General features: G+C 40.3%; 1 protein-coding gene across 1 annotated transcript in view; it reads right to left on the bottom strand.

Moving 5' to 3' along the window:
* Window positions 1-23,123, bottom strand: part of CATSPERB (catsper channel auxiliary subunit beta) — a 115,461-nt gene that overhangs the window by 65,175 nt on the left and 27,163 nt on the right. Inside the window, exons 6-10 of the mRNA XM_077780838.1 lie at window positions 20,185-20,280; window positions 17,336-17,485; window positions 4,823-4,918; window positions 4,563-4,681; window positions 3,101-3,133 (exon numbers count right to left, since the gene is read on the bottom strand). Of these exons, the coding sequence (XP_077636964.1) occupies window positions 3,101-3,133; window positions 4,563-4,681; window positions 4,823-4,918; window positions 17,336-17,485; window positions 20,185-20,280 (494 nt within the window). The remainder of the gene's footprint in view (window positions 1-3,100; window positions 3,134-4,562; window positions 4,682-4,822; window positions 4,919-17,335; window positions 17,486-20,184; window positions 20,281-23,123) is intronic.

Genomic DNA, 23,123 nt, shown 5'->3' with positions numbered 1-23,123 from the left:
AATACCATCTAATTTCCTTCTGTTTGGAAACTTGTAATATTTTCCCCTTAACCGTTCAATTCAGAAATATTATTAGGATATGCTCACACATACATCTTTTTCAATTCTTCCAGGATTTAGTGGGCCTTTTCAATAGACAGCCATGGATCTTTCTTAATTTCAGTGTAATTTTCTTTTACTACTTGTGTTGTCATTGCCTGTAATCTATTGGTTCCTTTTTTATTCCTTCCAAAACTTCTCTCACCTCTTAGACTTCGATTATTCTCAAAGGTCTATCTTTGCCCCAGTGATTTTTACCCATCTTCCCTGGTTTGAGAAGTTTCTTCCTCTTCCTCTTCAGCACTGCTTATCTGCATCTAAACAATGGCTATTCTCTCCTTCAGTTTATTCCATTAAAAATGTTTATTTATTTTGAGAGAGAGAGCAAGAAAGCACAAGCAGAGGAGGGGCAGAGACAGAGGGAGACTGAGAATCCCAAGCAGGCTCCATGCTGTCAGTGCAGAGCCCAATGTGGGGCTTGAACTCCCGAACCATGAGATAATGACCTGAGCCAAAATCAAGAGTTGGACACTTAACCAACTGAGCCACTCAGGCATCTCAATTCATTCTAGTTTTTAATTGCAATGTGTGGTGTTTAGTCCCAGAAAGTACTTTCATGTGGCACTTGAAACTCTAAGCCAATAGATGTCGGTGGTCTTTTTTTTTCTTGCTAAAATCTCAGTGCCAAGAACAGCAGCCATAGAATAGATGCTCATTGGATAATTGTTAAATGAGTTGATGAATTAATTTTGTTGTTCTTCATTTGTTATCCTCCCCATCAGCAATTCTGGTGTATGGACTGATTCTACTGATCTTTTATGCTCTCAGCATGGTGGGAGGGCTGAGATGTATTTTGAAGCACTCAAGTCTGGTTTGGGGAGCATCTCAGATGGTGGAGTACCAGAACTGGTCCCCAACCTCTGGGCTGCCGTTCCCCTCACCTCAGAACCTGAAACAGGCTTCCTCACTTCCATCTCCTTTACCTGCTCACCTCAGGCGCAGGGAGAATACAGTCTTCTCACCGGGCTTTTTTCTCCAAGAGAACAGCCACTTTCACAAGGTTGACCAAAATTTTCTCTGGGAGTTCCTAGAGCTCTCCAAGCCAAGCTCTCTCCAGGAGCCCCCCACCTTCCAGTCCTCCACCTGCATGTCACCAAATACCTCGTCCTCACATGACCCATGCGAGGAAAGATGTGCCAGGTCTCCTCAGCGGGGTTCCTCAAAGCTCAAGGGGTTCCTGAAAGCTCAGGCTTTGTGTCTAGCTCTTCAGCATCTCTAACACTGCTGAGTAGACAGCTGGATGGACTGGAGATGGAAGTTAGTGGGAGCCAAGGGGTAAGGAGAAAAGCTCATGTTACAGTCTCCTCTCTTATTGCATCTTGCGTGATTCTCACTTCATGGTTGGTTTTCCATTCTTCTATCTTTGCATCTGTTTTCCTCCTTTCTTGCTTTTTGTAGGAACTGATGGATTATTCCTTCATCCTCTTTCCTTCCTCTGGTAGGTTGGAAGCTTTGGGTCATAGTTCCTTTTCTTTTCTGGTAATTGTCCCTTAAACTGTATCATTTGTGTTGAACTATATGCTTTTCTATCAGATTCCAGAATTATTCCCCATATTGATTCTCCCACCAAACGAGGATCTCACAACAGGCTGATCATCCACTGAAAATCATCTCCCTTCTTCCTCGTAGTATCTGGAGTTTTGGTTCCACCCAAGTACTAAACGCAAAATTTGGAACTGTAAATTGTTTTTATACCAACTCCATTCTTTGAACAAGTATTTACTAAGCCTACCTTGTGGCAGGTGCCGAGCTGGACGTGGATCCCAGAGTGGAGCTCACAGATAAAGTTCCTTCCTCTGTCAGAGCTTAGAGCTTATGTTTTAGGTCTGTCACTGTTGCTGACATTCCACTCCTTCATGGGTGTCTCTGGGTAGTAAGCTCTCTTTGTCTTATGTGTGCAACTTTCTTTCCTTCCCCTTCAGTCTCGAATGATAGAGTTGTGCCAGGTTTGGAATTCTATTATGACAGGTACTTCCCCCTGTTCTTTCTAATGTACATCTGTGTTGCCCACCTGGCCCTCCATGGTCCCTGCTTCACTTTCTCCTGTTAGTATGACAGGAGTCAGATCCATTTGTGTCCTAGACATGAATGTTCCTTCCTTCTAGATGGTGAGAGAGTGTGTGTGTGCGTGAACAGCTGGGTGTATACCTACAGGCCTGTATAGGATGGAAGGAGACGGGCCATGGCAGTAGGCTAGGAATACTCATAATTCTGTGGTGGGTTCCACGCATGCTTATATGTTGATGGGAATGACCTACTTGAATCACAAAACTTGACTTTGTAATAACAGAGAGGAATGAAAAGACTGATGGAATCCCCTCCCCACCCCCACCCAGCAGCAAACCTGTGGTTAGCTTAAATGGCACTTCGGTGAAAATTAGAAGTGTCCCTTTCTCCAGGCAGGCACAGACCCACACAGGTGTAGATGGGGTGGGGAGAAAAGTGTTAGCCAAATTTCAGCCCTGTCTCTCTTTCCAAGGGGGTACCATTGTGCAGAACACACCTTAATAACCACAACCCTTCTGGAGAGAACATGCAAAGAAGGGGTGGGGATGGCCAATGAAACAGGGAGATACACTTCTTCCTTTGAAAGGGAAGGAGAGAGCATTGCTTTGTGTTTGCTGGAAGTAAGTTTCTTTAGGTTCAAACTGTAAACAATAACACAGTAACAGGAATGATCTATGTTGTAAATTCTTATTTTGCACCTCATCTCTTAGGTCATCAAGGAAACACTAATTTTTTTTTTAATGTTTATTTAATTTTGAGAGACAGAGGCTGAGCATGAGTGGGGGGCAGGGGGGCAGAGAGAGAGAAACACACAAAATCCAAAGCAGGCTCCAGGCTCTGAGCTGTCAACACAGAGCCTGACACAGGACTTGAACTACCGAACCATGAGATCATGATCTGAGCCCAAGTCAGACGCTTAAGTGACTGAGCCACCCAGGTGCCCCAAGCAAACACTTAACTTCTAACCAACCCTTGGAAATTTCAAGCTTCTTACCCTTTCGAAACCACAAAAGTCTGCCCTTGAAAACTACAAGGAAAAAAAAAAACTTTAATTTTTGCTTGCATATCAGAAGGCATAACAAAACATAGCAATTTAAATTACACTAAAGGAAATGATGCTTTTTGTATCCCAGCAGTTAGTGTCACCCATTAAAACCAGCCTCTAACATAGTTTATATAATATCCTGGAGATTTCCTCTCTGGTCTTTGCTTTGTTTCACTGTTTTATTAATTTATTTGTACTTGAACTTAATTACAGAAAGGATCTGAGATTTGTTTTTAATCCTGTAATGATTTAAATGGAGGAGTTTAGAAGGGTACAGATAGGTACTAAATCTGCCACCCACTGGGATTAGGAAATCCCCTAACCTATTATTTTCTCCATGGTCACCTGTTTCTCCCTCGCCCAGTGCCAGCCCTCACTATACAACCTATGCCCAATCTTCTGTGCTTTGGACTGACGTCACTGTGCCCGGCTTCTTCAAGTCTCTACTTCAACAGTTACATGGTAAGCACATCAAAGGTCAGACCTGTTGGTTGTTTGAGCAACAAATGGTACTTCCTCAGAAACGTTGAGGAAGGAGGGCAGGCTGTGAATATTCATACACCTGAAGAAAGGTCATAGCCCCCACATGTAAGAAACACCTGTTTCTCAACCAATGTAATTGGCCCTTCTATACTCCGTCTTATCTTTTTTTCTTCTGTCCCCAAATCTGTCATTGCTCTTATTTCTGTTGTGGTAACTTTTGAGAAATGTTTATTGACATGTTTAAGAATTTCATGGTATGCACATTACGTACCCTCACCAAAATGTATATGCCCTTTCTCTCGATCCCATTACCAACTTCTAAATTTATGTTCATTTGTAATACTATATTTAGCTGCATAAATTACTATAGAGTATTTTGGGAACATATGTAAGTATAAATAGAGAAATAATTTTCTATATGTACATGTTTAAAACTTATAAATTTGTGTGGCAATAAAACTAGCACCATTTCCAAAGGGTATATTCAACACTATGAGGCAAAGGAAAAAGCCATTGTATTCTGCTTTTACATTTTCTAAAAGGAAGAAGCATTTAAATTCTAAGACACACCATGCATAGCTCAAATATCAAGTATGTGTCCTTTATGTAGACAAAAGGTGAGATCAAAGTATTTGCAGGGTGTCCTATCTGTTTTACTAGGTTCCCATGAGGCATTAGCAAATATTTTTTTCTATTTTTTAAAAATCACAAATATTAAAGTAAGTCAAACATAGTTTCTTCCTCTTGGAGTTTCTCAGGAGGCATTAGCAAATACTTTTTCTATTTTTTTTTTTAATATCGCAAATGGTAAAGTAAATCAAACATAGTTTCTTCCTCTTGGAATTTTAATTTTCCTCTTGGAGTTTTAAAATTATTGACTAAGATTGTATTTCTGAAATAGGAATGTATTTAAAAGCAATTCACATACCGTTAAGACAGAGGATGATGGATAACGGAGATCTCCACTTACAAAAAGACCCAGAGAGGTGAGCATAACTAAAAAGTGATTTGTTAAAACCATATCCACCACTGAAAGCTCTGTGTGTTCTAAGGGAAGAAATCACACCAGGGGTTAAAAAGTAAGGAAAAGATGAGCTCCTCAGCAAAGCAAAGACATTTCATAGATACTGATCAAGTATTGATATATATATGGAATCCCGAAGATGAAGTAACCATTAGAGGAATTACCTTCTCCAACTTGGGAATAGATCATATCTGTCAGGTTATACCATGTGATATCATTGTAATTCCAAAATCCAGAAAAACTGAGGCCTAAGTAAATACCTAACAGGAGAAAAAAGGATAATTAAGTATAGATAACCTTACGAAGTGAGTAACCCACGTCTACGGTGCTCAGATTTCCACAGCCAGAGCCCACATCTGCCCCACTTTCCAAACCATTCTCTGCCCTGCTTCAACTCCCCTCCCCTCAGCTAGAATCTGAAAAGATTCTTCATCTCGGAAAGATGAAGAGGCTTCACATTAACATAGGATTCTAGCCAACCATCTGATTTAAATTTTAAGGATTTTGTTTTATATTGAAGGGGGTCAGAATACGGCACCCCAAAATATGCCATTCTGGTTAAGGATTTCTTTGAGCTGAAAGCAACTGAGAATCAACAAATTCAGGGAGAGTTCTCTGCCTTCCCCTCACCTGCCTAAAAGCAGAGCATGACTTTCCCTTTGGGAAACATGCCTCCCCACCCTGGTAGCAGGAAGAGAAGAGCACCCTTACCACCAGACATGGAAGAGAAGTCGATGCTGAGACAAGTTTGCATAAACACACCTTACTAGAATAGCTCTTCTCTTTCATTCATCCCCCTACATATTTCCTAGTTGCTTTCCCATAATTTATCATTCCTTGAAGCCCAAACTTCTTTCTTTTGTTAAAATGGTATATATGCCCCCAAGTTTAACCACCTATGTGAGCTTCACTGCTTTTAAGTTAACTCTGTGAATGTATTTTTTTAATGTTTATTTTTTAGAGTGAAAGAGAGACAGAGTGTGAGTCGGGGAGGAACAAAGAGAGAGACCCAGAATCTGAAGCAGGCTCCAAGTTCTGAGCTATCAGCACAGACTCTGATGCAGGGGTCAGCCCTCATTCACTAGACATAAGAGAGTAGAATAGAGTTTCTTTCCTGATGGTATTTTTGTAAGCATAAGTACTTCCTATTTCAGAAATATAATCTTAGCCAATAATTTAAAAGCTCCAAGAAGAAAATTAAAATCCCAAGACCAAGAAACTATGTTTGACTTACTTGAATATTTGTGATTAAAAAAATAGAAAAACCTATTTGCTAATGCCTCATGAGAACCTAGTAAAAGAAGATAGAACACACTGCAAATACTTTGATCTCACTTTTCTTTGCCCATAGCTAGGAACGTAGAGAGTCTTTTGTTTTTAATATAAACCTGAAATCTAGTCAACAGGCATAATTATTGAGGGCAGTGGGACAGCCTGAAGAGGCTGATGATCTAATCCATATACTGTTTCCCAAAGATGAATGTGGGACCACTCATATGGTGAAGTGTGTATTTCAACTCTCAGTTGTTTTCTGTGTAAGGAAAGATGTAGCAGGAAGTGTTATATACTTTTTCCAGGAAGAGAAAAGCTAATGACTTGTGTTGCCTTTCTAAGCATTAAGTGTCATTCCACAGATAACACTATCCTATATTCAAAGTAGGGATGATCAGCAGTATGATATTACATGACCAGGCCCCTGCAAAGTTTAGAAATATTTAATAGAGAGGTAATCAGGAAAATAAATGCCTTATTCTGGTTAATACTTTTAGACTCAAATTAAGTTACAAGCCGCTCTATATAACAAATGACCACGACTGATGTAGACCATTGTGAAAAGTTTGGATTTTATTCTGCTGGTCAAAGGGAAGCCACCACGTGTTTGAAGCTGGGAAGTGATGTGATTTGGTTTATTCTTGAGAAGACTCTGGTGGCTGTATAGAAGATGGGATATATTGGGGCAAGAATAGAAATAGGGAGACCACTTAAGAAGCTATGAATTAGCCTCATGGAAAACCAATGTTGCTTTAAGATTTTAGCAGAGAAAAGAGGCGGTCACACTGGGGATACACAATGGTACAGCCCCATCCTGGAATGTCGTGAGAGTAAGAGCAGTCATGAATGTGTTCTAGATTCTAGTTGTAACTTGTGCTCGCTTCGGCAGCACATACACTAGATTTTAGTTGTATCTCCATATTAATTGGGACAAGGAATACTGGAGAGGAACAGACTTCAGAGGGAAATGAATAAAGAGTTCTGGATCAGAGTTACTGTATTGAGATGCTCAGTAGACATCAAGAGGAAATGTAAAATATAGGGAGTTGCATAGAGGAGTTTGGTCTCCAAGGAGGTCTGGGCACCAGAAATATAGATTTGAGAATCACTGGCCTGGAAATGGCATTTCTACCATAGGACTGGGTTAAGTTTCTGAGAGAGAGAGAGAGAGAGAGAGAGAGAGAGAGAGAGAGAGGTGGCTCCATAAGGAAGGAGAGTCCAGGAAAAAGCCCTGAGTTTAACAACTATTTGAGGGGTCACAACAGAGAGGAGTCCATCTAGAAAACTAAGAAGCGACCAGTGTGGTCAGATAAAAGCAATAGGAGCCAAGAGGATAAAGTGTTTTGCAGAGAGAGTGGCCAGCTGTGCCAAGTGCTGCTGGGAAGGTAAGTAGAATGAGGATAAAGAATTGGTGGTACTCACTTTAAATGTCAATGGACAAATGCTTCAATCAAAAGACAGAGAGTAACAGAATGGGTAAGAAAACAAGATCCATCTATATGCTGTTTACAAGAGACCCACTTTATACCTGAAGACACCTTCAAATTGAAATTAAGGGGATGGAGAACCATCTATCATGCTAATGGTCGACAAAAGAAAGCCAGAGTAGCCATACTCACATCAGACAATCTAGACTTTAAAATGAAGACTGCAGGTTTTTTTGGAAAAATAAACAAAACTGACAAACCTCTAGCCAGGCTTCTCAAAAAGAAAAGAGTGAGCACTCAAATAGAAAAATCATGCATGAAAAAGTCCTTTTTCAGATAGAAAATCTGAACAGAACCATAATTAGTGAGGAAATCGAAAAAGTTATCAAAAATCTCCCAACAGATAAGAGCCGTGGGACAGATGGCTTCCCTGGGGGAATTCTACCAGACATTTAAAACAGAATTAACACCCATTCTTCTCAAGCTATTCAAAAAAATAGGAACCAAAGGAAAACTTCCAGACTCATTTTATGAAGCCAGCATCACTTTGATCCCTCACCAGACAAAGACCCAGCAAAAAAAGAACTACAGGCCAATATCCTTAATGAATACAGATGCAAAAATCCTCAACAAGATACTTGCAAATTGAATTCAATGGCACAGAAAAAGAATTATCCACCATGATTGAGTGGGATTCATTCATGGGTTACAGGGCTGGTTCAATATTCGCAAATCAATCAATGTGATATGTCACATTCACAAAAGAAAAGATAAAAACCATATGATCCTGTCAATAGATGCAGAAAAAGCATTTGACAAAATACAGCATCCCTTCTTAATAAAGACNNNNCAAACTCCACACCCGAAAAACAAACAATCCAGTGAAGAAATGGGCAGAAGACATGAACAGACACTTCTTCAAAGAGGACATCCAGATGGCCAACAGACACATGAAATGATGCTCAGCGTCCCTCCTATTCAGGGAAATACGAATAGAAACCACACTGAGATACCACCTCACGCTGGCCAGAGTGGCTAAAATGAAGAAATCAGGAGACTCTGGATGCTGGTGAGGATGTGGAGAAATGGGCACCCTCCTACACTGTTGGTTAGAATGTAAGCTGATGCAACCCTTCTAGAAAATNTAGCAACATGGGTGGAACTATAGGGTGTTATGCTGAGCGAAATAAGTCAGGCAGAGAAGGACAGATACCACATGTTTGCACATATAGGTGCATTAGGAGGATCCTAACGGAGGACCATGGGGGAGAAGAAGGGGAAAAATAGTTGGGGAGAGGGAGGGAGGCAAACCATGAGAGACTCTTGAATATTCAGAACAAACTGAGGACTGGTGGGGGTGGAGGAGAGGGGAAGGGGGTGATGAGCATGGAGGAGGGCACTTGTGGGTATGAGCACTGGGTGTTATATGGAAACCAACTTGACAATAAGCTATTTAAAAAATAGATTATAAAAATACAAATAAAAGAAGATCGAAATGTTTCACACAAAAAAGTAAATTAAGTGAAGACTGTAACAAGAGATGAAGAAGGGCACTATAACATAATTAAGGGGTCTATCCACCAAAAAGACCTAACAATTGAAAACATTTATTCTCCAAATATGGAAGCCCCCAAATATATAAATCAATTAGTCACAAACATAAAGAAACTCATTGATAGTAATACCATAATAGCAGGGGACTTCGACATCCGACTTACACCAATGGACCGAGCAACTAATCAGAAAATCAACAAGGAAACAGTAGCTTTGAATGACACACTGGGCCAGATGGACGTAACAGATATATTCAGAACATTTCATCCTAAAGCAGCAGACTATACATTCTTCTCCAGTGCACACGGAATGTTCTCCAGAATAGACCACATACTGGGACACAAATCAGCCCTCAACAAGTACAAAAAGATCGGGATCACACTGTACATATTTTTAGACCACAACGCTATGAAACTTGAAATCAAACATATGAAAAAATTTGGAAAGGTAACAAATACTTGAAGACTAAAGGATATCCGACTAAAGAATGAATGGGCTAACCACGAAGTTAAAGACAAAATTAAAAAGTACAAGGAAGCCAATGAAAATGATAACACCACAGCCCAAAACCTCTGAGACGTAGCAAAGGCACTCATAAGAGGAAAGTATATAGCAATCCAGGCCTTCCTAAAGAAGCAAGAAAGGTCTCAGATACACAACTTAACCTTTTACCTTAAAAAGCTGGAAAAGAACAGCAAATAAAACCCAAAAAAGGGCAGAAGACAGGAAATGATAAAGATTAGAGCAGAAATCAATGCTCTCGAAACCAAAAAACAAACAAAAAACCCAAAACAGTAGAACAGATCAATGAAACTAGAAGCTGGTTCTTTGAAAGAATTAACAAAATTGATAAACCACCAGCCAGTTTAATCAAAAAGAAAAAGAAAAGGACTCAAATAAAGAAAATCAAGAATGAAAGAGGAGACATCATAACCAACACAGGAGAAATAAAAACAATAATAATATTATGATCAATTATATGCCAATAAAATGGGCAATTAGAAGAAATGAACAAATTCCTAGAAACATACAAACTACCAAAACTGAAACAGGAAGAAATAGAAAATTTGAAAGAGTCATAACCAGTAAAGAAATTGAATTAGTAATCAAAAATTTCCCCCCAAAAACCAGAGTCTAGGGCCAGTTGGCTTTCCAGGGAAATTCTATGAAACATTTAAAGAAGAATTAACACTTATTCTCTTGAAGCTGTTCCAAAAAATAGAGATGGAAGGAAAACCTCCAAACTCTTTCTGTGAAGCTCGGATTACCTTGATTCCCAAACCAGACAAAGACCCCACTAAGAAGGAGAACTATAGACCAATATCCCCGATGAACATGGACTCAAAAATCCTCAACAAGATATTAGCCAACTGAATCCAACAATACATTAAAAACATANTCAGGAAAATACAAATCAAAACCACAATGAGATACCACCTCACACCGATCAGAATGGCTAACACTAATAACTCAGGAAGCAACAGNTAATTCACCATGACCAAGTGGGATTTATACCTGGGATGCAGGGCTAGTTCAATATTCACAGAACAATCAATGTGACTCATCACATCAATAAAAGAAAGGACAAGAACTACATGATCCTCTCAATAGATGTAGAGAAAGCATTTGACAAAATATAGCATCCTTTCTTGATAAAAACCCTTAAGAAAGTAGGGATAGAAGGATCATACCTCAAGATCATAAAAGTCATATATGAAAGACCCAACCCTAATAACATCCTCAACGGGGAAAAACTGAGAGCTTTCCCTCTAAGGTCAAGAACAAGACAGGAATGTCCACTCTTGCCAATGTTATTCAACACAGTATTGGAAGTTTTAGCCTCAGCAATCAGACCAACACAAAGAAATAAAAGGCATCCAAATTGGCCAGGAAGAGGTCAAACTTTCACTCTGCAGATGACATAATAGTCTATATGGAAAAACCCAAAAGATTCCACCAAAAAACTATTAGAACTGTCCCATGAATTCAGGAAAGTTGCAGGATATAAAATCAATGAACAGATATCGGTTGCATTCCTATACACCAACAACGAAGCAACAGAAAGAGAAATTAAGGAATCAATCCCATTTACAACTGCACCAAAAATCATAAAATACCTAGGAATAAATCTAACCAAAGAGGTGAAAAATCTATACACTGAAAACTATACAAAGCTTATGATAGAAACTGAAGAAGTCACAAAAAAATGGATAAATATTCCATGCTCCTGGATAAGAAGAACAAATATTATTAAAATGTTAAAACTACCTAAAGCAATCTGCATATTCAATGCAATATCTATGAAAATAACACCAGCATTCTTCACAGAGCTAGAACAAACAATTCTAAAATTTGTATGGAACCAGAAAAGACCCCAAATAGCCAAAGCAATCTTGAAAAAGAAAACCAAAGCAGGAGGCATCAGAATTCCAGACTTCAAGCTGTATTACAAAGCTGTAATCATCAAGACAGTATGGTACTGACACAAAAACAGACACTCAGATCAATGGAACAGAATAGAGAACCCAGAAATGGACCCACAAACGTATGGCCAGCTAATCTTTGACAAAGCAGGAAAGGACATCCAATGGAATAAAGACAGTCTCTTCAGCAAGTGGTGCTGGGAAAACTGGACAGCGGCATGCAGAAAAATGAACACGGGGACCATGGTGGAGAAGTGGGGGAAAATAGTTGGGGAGAGGGAGGGAGGCAAACCATGAGGGACTCTTGAATGCCAGGAACAAACTGAGGGCTGCTGGGGGAGGGGGGATTCCAGGCATGGAGGAGGGCACTTGTGGGGATGAGCACTGGGTGTTATATGGAAACCAACTTGACAATAAACTATTTTTTTAAAAAAAATGAACTTGGACCACTTTCTTACACCATGCACAAAAATAAACTCAAAATGGATGAAAGATCTAAATGTAAGATAGGAAGCCATCAAAATCCTTGAGGAGAAAGAAGGCAAAAACCTCTTTGACCTTGGCTGCAGCAACTTCTTACTCAACATGTCCCTGGAAGCAAGGGAAACAAAAGCAAAAATGAACTATTGGGACCTCATCAAAATAAGAATCTTCTGCATAGTGAAGGGAACAATCAGAAAAAACAAAAGACAACTGATGGAACGGGAGAAGATATTTGCAAACGACATATCAGATAAAGGGTTAGTATCCAAAATCTATAAAGAACTTATCAAACTCAACACCCGAAAAACAAATAATCCAGTGAAGAAATGGGCTAAAGACATGAATAGACACTTCTCTAAAGAAGACATCCAGATGGCCAACCGACACATGAAAAGATGCTCAACATCACTCATCAGGAAAATACAAATCAAAACCACAATGAGATACCACCTCACACCGATCAGAATGGCTAACACTAATAACTCAGGAAGCAACAGATGTTGGCAAGGATGCAGAGAAAGAGGTTCTCTTTTGCACTGCTGGTGGGAATGCAAACTGGTGCAGCCACTGTGGAAAACAGTATGGAGGTTCCTCAAAAAATTAAAAATAGAACTACCCTACAACCCCAGCAATTGCGCCACTAGGTATTTATCCAAGGGGTTCAGTACGCTGTTTCAAAGGGACACATGCAGCCCAATGTTTATAGCAGCACTATCAACAATAGCCAAAGTATGGAAAGAGCCCAAATGTCCACTGATGGATGAATGGATGAAGAAGATGTGGTATATATACAACGGAGTATTATTCAGCAATCAAATAGAATGAAATCTTGCCATTTGCAACTACGTGGATGGAACTGGAGGGTATTATGTGAAGCAAAATTACAATCAGAGAAAGACAAATATCATATGACTTGACTCATATGAGGCCTTTAAGATACAAAGCAGATGAACATAATGGAAGGGAAGCAAAAATAATATAATAACAGGGAGAGGGACAAAACGTAAGGGACTTTTAAATACAGAAAACAAACAGAGGGTGGCTGGAGAGGCTGTGGGAGAGGGATGGGCTAAATGGGTGAGGGGCATTAAGGAACCTACTCCTGAAATCATTGTTGCACTATATGCTAACTAGCTTGGATATAAGTTTTAAAAACAAATTAAATAATAAATTTGGCGGTGGGGGGTGGGGGAAGGAATTGGTAGCTGGAGGCACCTGGGTGGTTCAGCTGGTTAGGTGTCCAACTTCAGCTCAGGTCATGATCTCATGGCTTGTGAGTTCGAGCCCCGTGTCAAGCTTTGTGCTGACAGCTTAGAGACTGGGGCCTGCTTCAGATTCTGTCTCTGTCTGTCTCTGCCCCTGCCCCACTCACACTCTGTATCTCTCTCTCTCTCTCAAAATAAATAAACATTAAAAAGAAAAAAAAAAAGAACTGGTGGCTGGAACTGACAATATGGAGATCAGGGACGGTCCTGGGAAGAAGCGTTTCACAAGAGTGCTGGGCACCAAACACTCATCTCTAGTGGAACGAAGACAAAGCGGTAGACAGAACAACGGAGCACCATCTACAATAAGTTCTTTGCCAAAATTTTGCTTTGAAGGAGAACAGAAAACCCCCTATGATGTTTCCAAAGTAGAGTTTGTCTGCATCCTGATGGACCCAAACCAGTAAGGAGAGAGAGCAGATCACGCAGAGGGAAAGGTGATGTTTGCAGCAGGGATGCAGGTGCAAGGTGCTTCAGATGGCCATAGGGAATGGGATCCAGAACATGAGGGCTGGGGGTAGTGGCCTCTGACAGAGGTAGAGACACCTTTTGCAATGCAACAGGTGAGAAGGCAAGGCACACAAGCACAAATGAAATATTAGATGAAGGTACAGCTAAGAGTGAAAAGGGGAAGGGGATAACGTGGAGGGCTTGAGGTGTGGGAAGGGATATGAGATAAGGTCACCTTGCGGTGTTGGAAAATAAACCATACCAGTGAAGAGAGGCAGGATTTCTGGGTGGTGCTGAGTGCCCACTTGAGATCTGTGATCGGAAATTTACAGCGAGACCAGTCTGTGGAATTTGAAAGGGAGCCTGGTATGCATTGTTTTCTCTAGCAACATTATTTTATCTCAGAGCAGGACTAGAGGTATGTTTAACCAGAGCTGGCACTGCATGGAAGATAGAGCAGGGCAGGGAAGTTACAGAAAAGTCTGCAAGGATGAGGTATGCAAATTATGGGGGGGTGGGAACCAACGGTATTGGGAAGTGGAGAAGGTGGAAGGGACAATACACTGAAGTCTCAGTGAAATCAAAGGAGCACTGGAGTGGGAGCACTAGAAGAGAAGGACAGAATGTGGGAGGAAGGGGTGTGGACTGTGGGAGATGCTCGTGGTGGAGATTCCACAGACAACCACATTATGGGAGATGATGAGGTCCAGAGCATGGCCATAGAAGTAAGATGGGGGAAGATCATTGGAGGAGAGGAGGCCTGGGAGCTGAGTATTGCGTGGGTCATCCATATGGATGTGAAGTCACCAAAAATAGTGACAAAAATAGTGTGGGGAGGAAGGCAGGGGTCCAGAGGGGTCCTCAATGAGTGAGTGTAATAACAGAAAGGTCAGCATAAGAGGAATTAGGAAGGAAGGTCTGAGTTCAGAGGAGCTAGGAGTTTTGAAAAGAAGACATGGTAGTCACTAGGAAGTAGCCGTAAGGAGCAAGGGTGATGGCCCGACCTTGGGTGTAAGACACGTGGCATGTGACAGGGCTTCCAGGGAGGGGATATTACTGGGACTAGCCAGGTTACTTTCTAGGGCAGCAAAGTGAAGGGACCATTCAGAGAAAAGATGAGTGTTATGGGGGAGATTGCTGCAGACGGACCACAGATGGCAATGAATGGATCCGGGTGGATGGAACGGGACAGACATTTGGGTCAAATTAAGGGAAGTAGAGAACCATAAGTGACCTGGGAAGCTTAGGTTTCTGGGGGTGAGAGGCAGGACAGATGTGCTAGGAGTGTCCCAGAGGAGGAAGGTGGGTGCCAAGTCCAAACTGGAATCCACGTGGCTCCCGGAGACCTGATCCCACCATTAACCCCATGCAGTATGAAGGCTGGGGGCGGGGCTGGTGATGGGAGCGTGGGATGGGGTAAGTGAGTGGGTAGGTTGGGGACAGACAAGGGCCTCGTAAAGGAACTGTAAGTTTAGGCAGTGGCAGCTTGATACTGTAGAACCTTCTTTTTTGTTTCAGTACAGTGGAGGGCAGCTGGGGAAAAGGTGGTTTCATCCAGAAAAAAGGAAAGGTTCCCAGACTGTTTCTTTTCTCGAGAGGTTAGGGCAGACTGGTGAGGGAGATCCCAAGGAGTGGAGGCTGCTCCTTCTCTTCGGGGACTCTCCTTTGGGTGTCTCCCTTCCTTTGGCTTGGGGAAGTAAGGCAGATGTGGAGAGAGAAAGGGAGGGGGTCCTAGCCTGGCATCACAGAAGAAAGCTAGGAGAGGAGCTGAGTTTCCATCTGGTTGACAAAGAGGGGAAAGAGACACAATTTCTAACAAAACTAATTCAGCACAAGCTAGCATTCAAGACCAGAGAACACGAAGAGACTAAACCATTAGGAATTCAAAGACTTTTGGGGCAAGGGCATTTGTCTTTCCCTATCCTGAAGTGTACTGTTTGAATCTGCTACTTTCTAATAAGTCACGGTAGGGCAAGTTTTTGTTCTTTTTTTATTCTTCTTTAAAATTATGTTATTCACATTGTTTCAGTCTCCCCTAGGAATTTGGGGCTTGGTTTGTCAATTTTCACACACACACAAACACTGTTCTAATTTTTCTTGGAATCGTGTTGAATTGATTAGTAAATCTGGAGAGAATTAACATCTTCACAATACTAGAGGTTCCTGTTCATGAACATAAAATATTTCCTTTAGTCTTTTTTTTTTTTAATGTCTTTATTTTATTTTGAGAGACAGAGACAGAGAGTGAGCGGGGGAGAGGCAGAGAGAAAGGGAGACACAGAATTTGAAGCAGGCTCTAGCCTCAGAGCTGTCAGCACAGAGCCCAATGCAAGGCTCAAACCCACGGACTGTGAGATCATGATATGAGCAGAAGTTGGACACTTAACCAACTGAGCCACCCAGACACCCCTCCTTTAGTCTTAAAGAAACTTTTTTAAGCTTATTTATTTATTCTGAGAGAGAGAGAGAGAGTGAGAGAAAGAGAGTAGAGAGAGAGCACAAAGGGGGGAAGGACAGAGAGAGACTCTGGAGAGAGAGAGAATCCCAAGCAGGTTCCTCACAAGAAAAATTACAGTAGTGTTTGTGTGTGTGTGGAAATTGACAAACCAAGACCCAAATTCCTAGGGGAGACTGAAACAATGTGAATAACATGATTTTAAAGAAGAATAAAAAAAGAACAATGTGTGAGATGTGTAAGATGTGTGTCAATGTGTGAGATGAACCCGAGGGATCATGACCTGAGCTGAGATCAAGAGTTGGACACTTACCCAAACTGAGCCACCCAGGAGCCCCAATTTTAGTCTTTTTATTCATCACCTTCATTAAGGTTTTATCATTTATTTACAAGAGGTCTTACAATTCTTTTGTTTGTTTGTTTATTCCTAAGTACCTTTTGTGGTTTGTTACTTTCCGAGTAGGATTTTTAAAAATTATAATCTTTAGTCTTTGGTAGAATGATTTTTATTGCCATTTCATTCCTCAATTTTGTAGCACTCCATATTTGTTCTGATAGCTTGACTGCTGCTGATTCTTTTGGATTTTGGGGTGCCCATATTATTTGTGAGTAATAACATTTTGTTTCTTATCTTTTAATTCTTTTATTTGCCTTTTCATTCATTGGCTTTGGGAACTAGAAGGTCACAGATGGCCTAGGGAAAACAACTACCATAATACATTAGAAGTTGAAATGATGGGGCGCCTGGGTGGCTCAGTGGGTTAAGCGTCCGACTTTGGCTCAGGTCATGATCTCACAGCTCATGAGTTTGAGTTCCACATCGGCTCTATGCTGACATCTCAGAGCTTGGATCTTGCTTCAGATTGTGTCTCCTTCTCTCTCTCTGCCCCTCAGCCGCTCAAGCTCTGTCTCTCAATAATAAACAGTTTTTTAAAAAGTTGAAATGCATAAGGATGCTATTAAGTGCTATAGTAGGAATCTAAAAGCACCTACATAGTAAATGAAATGATGTGATGATGCCTTAGAACACGATACCCACTTACACAAGGCAGGACAGATTAGAAATGCAAGGAGTCATCTCTGAGAGGAAGCAATATATTAATAGAAATCAGGGGATACGTGAAATTAAGAGAGACACTTCAGTCACTATGAACATGATCAGAAGTCACAGAGTAACAATAGTTGATCACACTTGCAGGTAGACAAGGGGAAGTGAGAGAGTAAATTCGCAGGTATTTTTAGAAAACGTTTTTTTACTCCATTATGCCTAACTTGCACTGCCTGTTAAACATCGCGTGTATAAAACACAAAACCCCACATCCAACTTTCAATAAAGCCATGAACTTACCATTGTATGTTTCATTCAAAATGAAGCCAAGTAACGCTACATCGTTGGCACACGGGCATTTTGCCACTTTGACATCCACCACGTGCTGATACAGTACACTGACACTATTTTTTGTCATTATAGTCCCGAGATCCCACTGAAGAATAGGTTCTGTGGAAATAAAATTTAGGTCTTTAATTTGTGGCTGCAGGCTTGAACAGGGGACGTTCCTGCTTTCCTCTAAAGGTTTTGTTGTTTTGTTTTGCTTTTATTTCCCCCCAAGTTTTTGTTTAAATTCCAAATTAGTTAACAAACAGGGTAATATTAGTCTCAGGTGTAGAATTTAGGGATTCAACACCAACACACAACACCTGTGGCTCATCACAATCAATGCCCTCATTTAAGAATTTTCAAAGCACTAGGTAAAAGGCCTATTCCATTTTCCATAAAACACATGTACTACCTCACTTTTCATTGGTTTAAAAAAAAAAAAAGGTTGATTCTTATTTTCCAGAGTAGCAGGGATGAAGGCTCAGTGCCCTTGATGGGGGCCCGCGACACTCACGCTGCAGAAGAACATGTGGGATGGGAGACCCTGCTTTGGTCTCCTTTGGGGACTACGATTGGCTGCACGCTCTCTCCCTGGAAATGGAATTGTTGGGTCACAGGACATTTATAATGGAGAACAGCTTCCGCTTCAGAAGCCCACAACCACACATTTACTTTTAGTTCTCTTCCTTTGATTCCACAGAAATGGCAGCAGATAGAGAGCAATGGGAATACATCCAGAACACCAGTAGAAGGAAGGGAAAGGTCGCATTAGAGGCTGGGACACTGAGAAGGATTTCTGGAAGTTGGGCTGAGATGACAAGGAAAAACCAATCAGAGGGGGACATATCCCTCACCCGGGCAATCTATTCTTGGATATGCAAAGCATTGGGGCTGGATGATGTCAAATTTTAATGATGAGAAAATGGGATTTTTTTTCTTCTGAAAAAATGAGAAAAGGGAGAACAAAAAGCAAGCCAGGGCAATTTGACAGAATACTGCTGTCTGAATTTCAAAACCAGCCAAAGGACTTTTAAAAAGAGATATCTAATAATTGATTCTTTNATCAACAGACGAATGGATCAAGAAGACGTGGTTTATCTATACGATGGAATACTATATGGCAATGAGAAAGCCAGAAGACTTTAAGCGATACATGTTTCACTTCCTGCAAAAGCAAGAATTGGAGGTAGGTTTCCACCTGGGTTGACACAGGGTAGCTTAGAACAGAAAGAGACAGAATTTATAAACCAATGATATTCACTCTGAAATTCAAAGAAATTTCAGGTATGGCAGCTGACCCCCCAAGGTGAGAGCATATCTGTGCAGGCAATTAATTAACCAGATCTTACAGGACAGGGAGACTGGACCTTGTGGCCGGGACATGGTCGCATCAGATTGAAAACACCTCATATGTACAAGCTCCCTAGAGTCAGATACTGTATTTTAAATGTTTTAAGAATGAGGGAGTGATTGTAAGTCTTGACTACTACTGAGAAGTCAAAGAGACAGAAAAGTGACTCTTATGAAGGGGAACCAGTGATTGTGATTAGGAACAGTGTTAGTCAAGCGGTCTAGGGGGTGGATTTGGAGTCGGCAGTGAATAGTTCTCACCATCTCCACCGCTAATCCCCCAGCCCACGTCCCCAGGACCACCTCCCGAATGGACCAGGGCAACAGATGCCAGTCAATCTTCTTTATCCCATTCTTGCCACCTTCTCTGAGGGTCTTCACCTAGCAGCCAAAGTGACCCATTTAGAAAGCATGAATCAGAATATATCACTCTCCTGCTTAAAACACTCCAACGGCTTTTCATTATAATTAGAATAAATCCTACATTTTTCACCATGCTCCCTGCTGGCCTCTCCAAACTTATTATAAGCCACTCTGCCTGTCATTTACTCTACTTCCACATCACAGGCGTCCTTTCCGCTCCTCAAACACATGAATCTCATTTCTGCATCTGGAACCTTTAAGAACAACTAATTTGTGGAACTCTTTGCTACCATGTTACCTCTATACATTCTAAATTAATTGTACGCTAACATTTAAATGCAGTATATAATAACCTGGGTACATTTCAATGTGTAAATGATTCATATTTCAAAAAATGTTTTAGTTGAAATAATTACATACTGTTGTTTTAGTATGTGAAGGTAGCGAGCACAGGACTTCAAAATATCCATCTCAAAGGCTTGCAATTACTAGTGAATTATTGACTATTTTTTTAAAAACTTGGACACTATGACCAAATAATAAAGCACATTTTGCCAATTTTTTTAGATATTTTAATTTTGGTTAAAGAAATAAAGCAATATAGAATGATTGAAGATATCTCCACTGCCTTAGTGGCCCTATTCCTAAATTTTCCCCAAATGCAACCATATCATCAAATTGCTGTGTATATTTCTAATTCCATGTTTTTACTACAATATGTATGTACCCACGAATGGTACATAACATTGTTTTATATGTCTTCTGAATTTTAAATGTTCTTTTCTGAATTTTAAGTGAACAGTAGATTTTATAACATGTTCATAGAAGGTGCAAAAACTTTGTAAAGCCATTGTTTATCATGACCCCCATTTGGTTACAGAAAAAAAGTTGTATTTCCATATCTCTATAGCACTCTTTGCAGACCTCTATTAACCATTAGAGGTGTATAGTTCTTTGTCTTCCTCATCAGAATGTGAGTCCCTCAAGTGTAATGATCATCTTTCTCTCATTTTTATCTCTAGGACTTAGCACAGAGTCTGGTAGGTTACAACATTTGTTGAGAGAATATTATGAATTTCATTTCACTTTTATCTGTTGGCATTTACCTCGGAGTTTATCCAATAGTGTTCCTTCAGTAGTATAAATATTTAATCCCTGTTGTAATGTGATCCTTATGAACCATTCTTCTACAGCTGCAATATCTGTTTGAAAACAAAAGGTAAATAATCATCTATATTTTTGTGTGTGTGCCAAGTTAGTGAAATTTAAGGCTATAGAAACATGACCAATATTATTGTTCATTTCCCAATTGCTTTGACTGCATTTACATATAAGGTTTCCCATGCTTTTACTACAGTCATTTTGATGATAAATTAAAAAAAAATTATGAAGTGATCTTACTACCACAGCCATCCATCCAGAAAATAATATTTTANGCTTAATTAAAACATATAGTGTAGGGGCACCTGGGTGGCTCAGTTAGTTTACTGTCTGACTTTGGCTCAGGTCATGATCTCATAGTTTGTGGGTTCAAGCCCTGTGTCAGGTTCTGCACGGGCAATGCCGAACCTGCTTGAGATTCTCTCTCTCCCCCTCTCTCTCTGTCCTTCCCCCATTTTCTCTTTCTAAAAATAAATACACTTTATATATATATATGTTTTTAAATAATTTAAGGTATGAAGAATAAGCCAATAATGGCAATAAATAGAATTAAACATAATTAATATAAATGAAGACAGAAAGAAAAGTAGGAGAGAAAAGGGGTATGTGGGTGGCTCAGTCAGTTAAGTGTCTGACTTTGGCTCAGGTCATGATCTCATGGCTCATGGGTTTGAGCCCCACATCAGGCTCCACACTAACTGTGGAGCAACTTTCTCTCTTTCCCTCTCTCTCTGTTCCTCTCCCACTCATACTTTCTTTCACTCAAAAATAAACTTAAAAAAAGAACATAAGAGATGGAGTAGAAAATAGCCTGATGATAAATTTTAAACAATCATATCAACAATTATATTAAATGTAAATGATCTAAAAATACCAATTAAAAGATTTCCAATTAGATGTAAAACTCAAGACTGAATATGCTATCTATAAGAAATCCACTTTAAATATAAAAGCATCGATGGGTTAAAAGTAAAAGAATGAGTGGGGCCTGGGGAAGCCCTGGGTGGTAAATAGCCTGGGAGCTCTTGTGACATGGACCAACACTGAGGCTAAAACCAGGGTACATTCATGAAAAACATGCCTGACCCAAATGACTCAGTTGCATGGGCTTTCAAGTACACCCAGACATCTAGTTGGGTGTGTGCAGTGGTTGCTGAAGCAGCTAGTGAGCCCAAATAGATCAAATGATATTTGTGCTTCTTGCTGTCATTATTTTCCATCAAGCAATTCCTGGACTTTGAGAAAGATAATGGTGTGAGAAAACATCACATATGTTTCTACAAAAGGAGTTTTCCACATGACTGGTTGACCCAGAGAAGTCAGTCTTTGGATTTATGACTTAACTGACCCTTGGTGGGACTGGTTCAAAGTTGGTATGTGCATAATTATCTTTGACTTTTAAAATATGAAGAGCCCTGAGGATCCGCAAGTCTTAGATAACTCTTTACAAGTTCTTACTAAAGTCAGAAATGGTGTGGTTCCTATAATGATACATGGAGTGACTGAATATAAGGAAAAGTGTGGATTTAATTCTTTCCAAAAAATTTTTTGTAAATGTTTATTTTTGAGAGAGAGAGAGAGAGAGAGAGAGAGAGAGAGAGCAAGCACTCATGAGCAGGGGAGGGGCAGAGAAAGAGGGAGACAGAATCAGAAGCAGGCTCCAGGCTCTGAGCTATCAGCACTGAGCCTGGCATAGGGCTGGAACTCAGGAACTGTGAGATCCTGATCTGAGTGGAAGTCGGATACTTAACTGATTGAGCCACACAGGCACCTCTGGATTTAATTCTTTATTAACAGTTACATCCAATTATTATCTAGATTGGATTTATAGCAACTGTATCTCTTTCCACATGTTTATTAACCAGCACACACTTCTGGTGGTAATACTAATCCTGCTCATCTTAAACACTCAGGAAATATTAATTCTACCTGTAGTGTGGTTAATAGAGTGAAGCTATATATGAAACAGCCAAGAAGCCATGCAACACAGGGTTAGCTGGTAGATCTAGAGCTGGAAGTTGAAGAGGTTCAATTACAAAGGCTCCAAACAAACCGAGTCAGGTAGTTGATGTGCCCTCTCATCTGTCTCACGTGCTATTCAAGAATTCAGTGAGAACAATAGTAGAACTGCATTAAGAGTTATAGAAAAGAGGGGTATCTGGCTGTTAAAACCCTAGTTACTTTGGGTAAACAAGACGCGTCCACTAGATAAGTGACCAAGGCTATGGTATCCCAGTCTGAAAAGCTGGAATAGCACCATAGCTATTCCAGTGATGGAATGTTTATTTTTGCTAGACCAGCTGGTTGTTTTCCATGGAGTCCTTCCTATAGCTCCAGCTCCTCCATTCCACTAGTAACCTGAGTAATTTTTCATCCTATCTTGCTGGAGTCTGGTTAATTCCTCCTCACATGCAGCCCTCCTCTGCTCTATGATTTAAATTTCTGCCTTCCTCTGTTTGATTGGATTCTCAGTGGGAGGCATCAATACTTTTGTGTTTGATCTTATTTGCTGACGGTTTGATTTTGTTTTCAAATTCATTTCTGTGCTTCCATTCTGTTGACTAAAAGTTGCCTTCGGAAAAAAAGGCAAGAGAATGAAAAAAAAAAAGATTATGCAGATACTAATTCCTAGACAGCGGTAGTGGCTATATCAATATCTGGCAAAGAAGATTTCAGATCAAGGTAATATCAGGAATAAAGAGCAGTGATGTATATGATAAAGGGATCAATTCACTAACAAGGTGCAACAACCCTAAATGTATACATGCTTAACAAGAGCTTCCAAGTACACAAATCAAAGGCTGATAAAACTGAAAAGAGAAATTTAAAAATCCACAATTATGGTTGGATATTTCAACACTCCTCTCAGTAACTGACAAAAATC

The sequence above is a fragment of the Crocuta crocuta genome, unplaced genomic scaffold, assembly GCF_008692635.1.
Source record: "Crocuta crocuta isolate KB4526 unplaced genomic scaffold, BGI_CrCroc_1.0 scaffold299, whole genome shotgun sequence".
NCBI lineage: Eukaryota > Metazoa > Chordata > Mammalia > Carnivora > Hyaenidae > Crocuta > Crocuta crocuta.
Note: the sequence above shows the minus strand (reverse complement) of the source record. Positions and strands in the feature narration are given on the sequence as shown.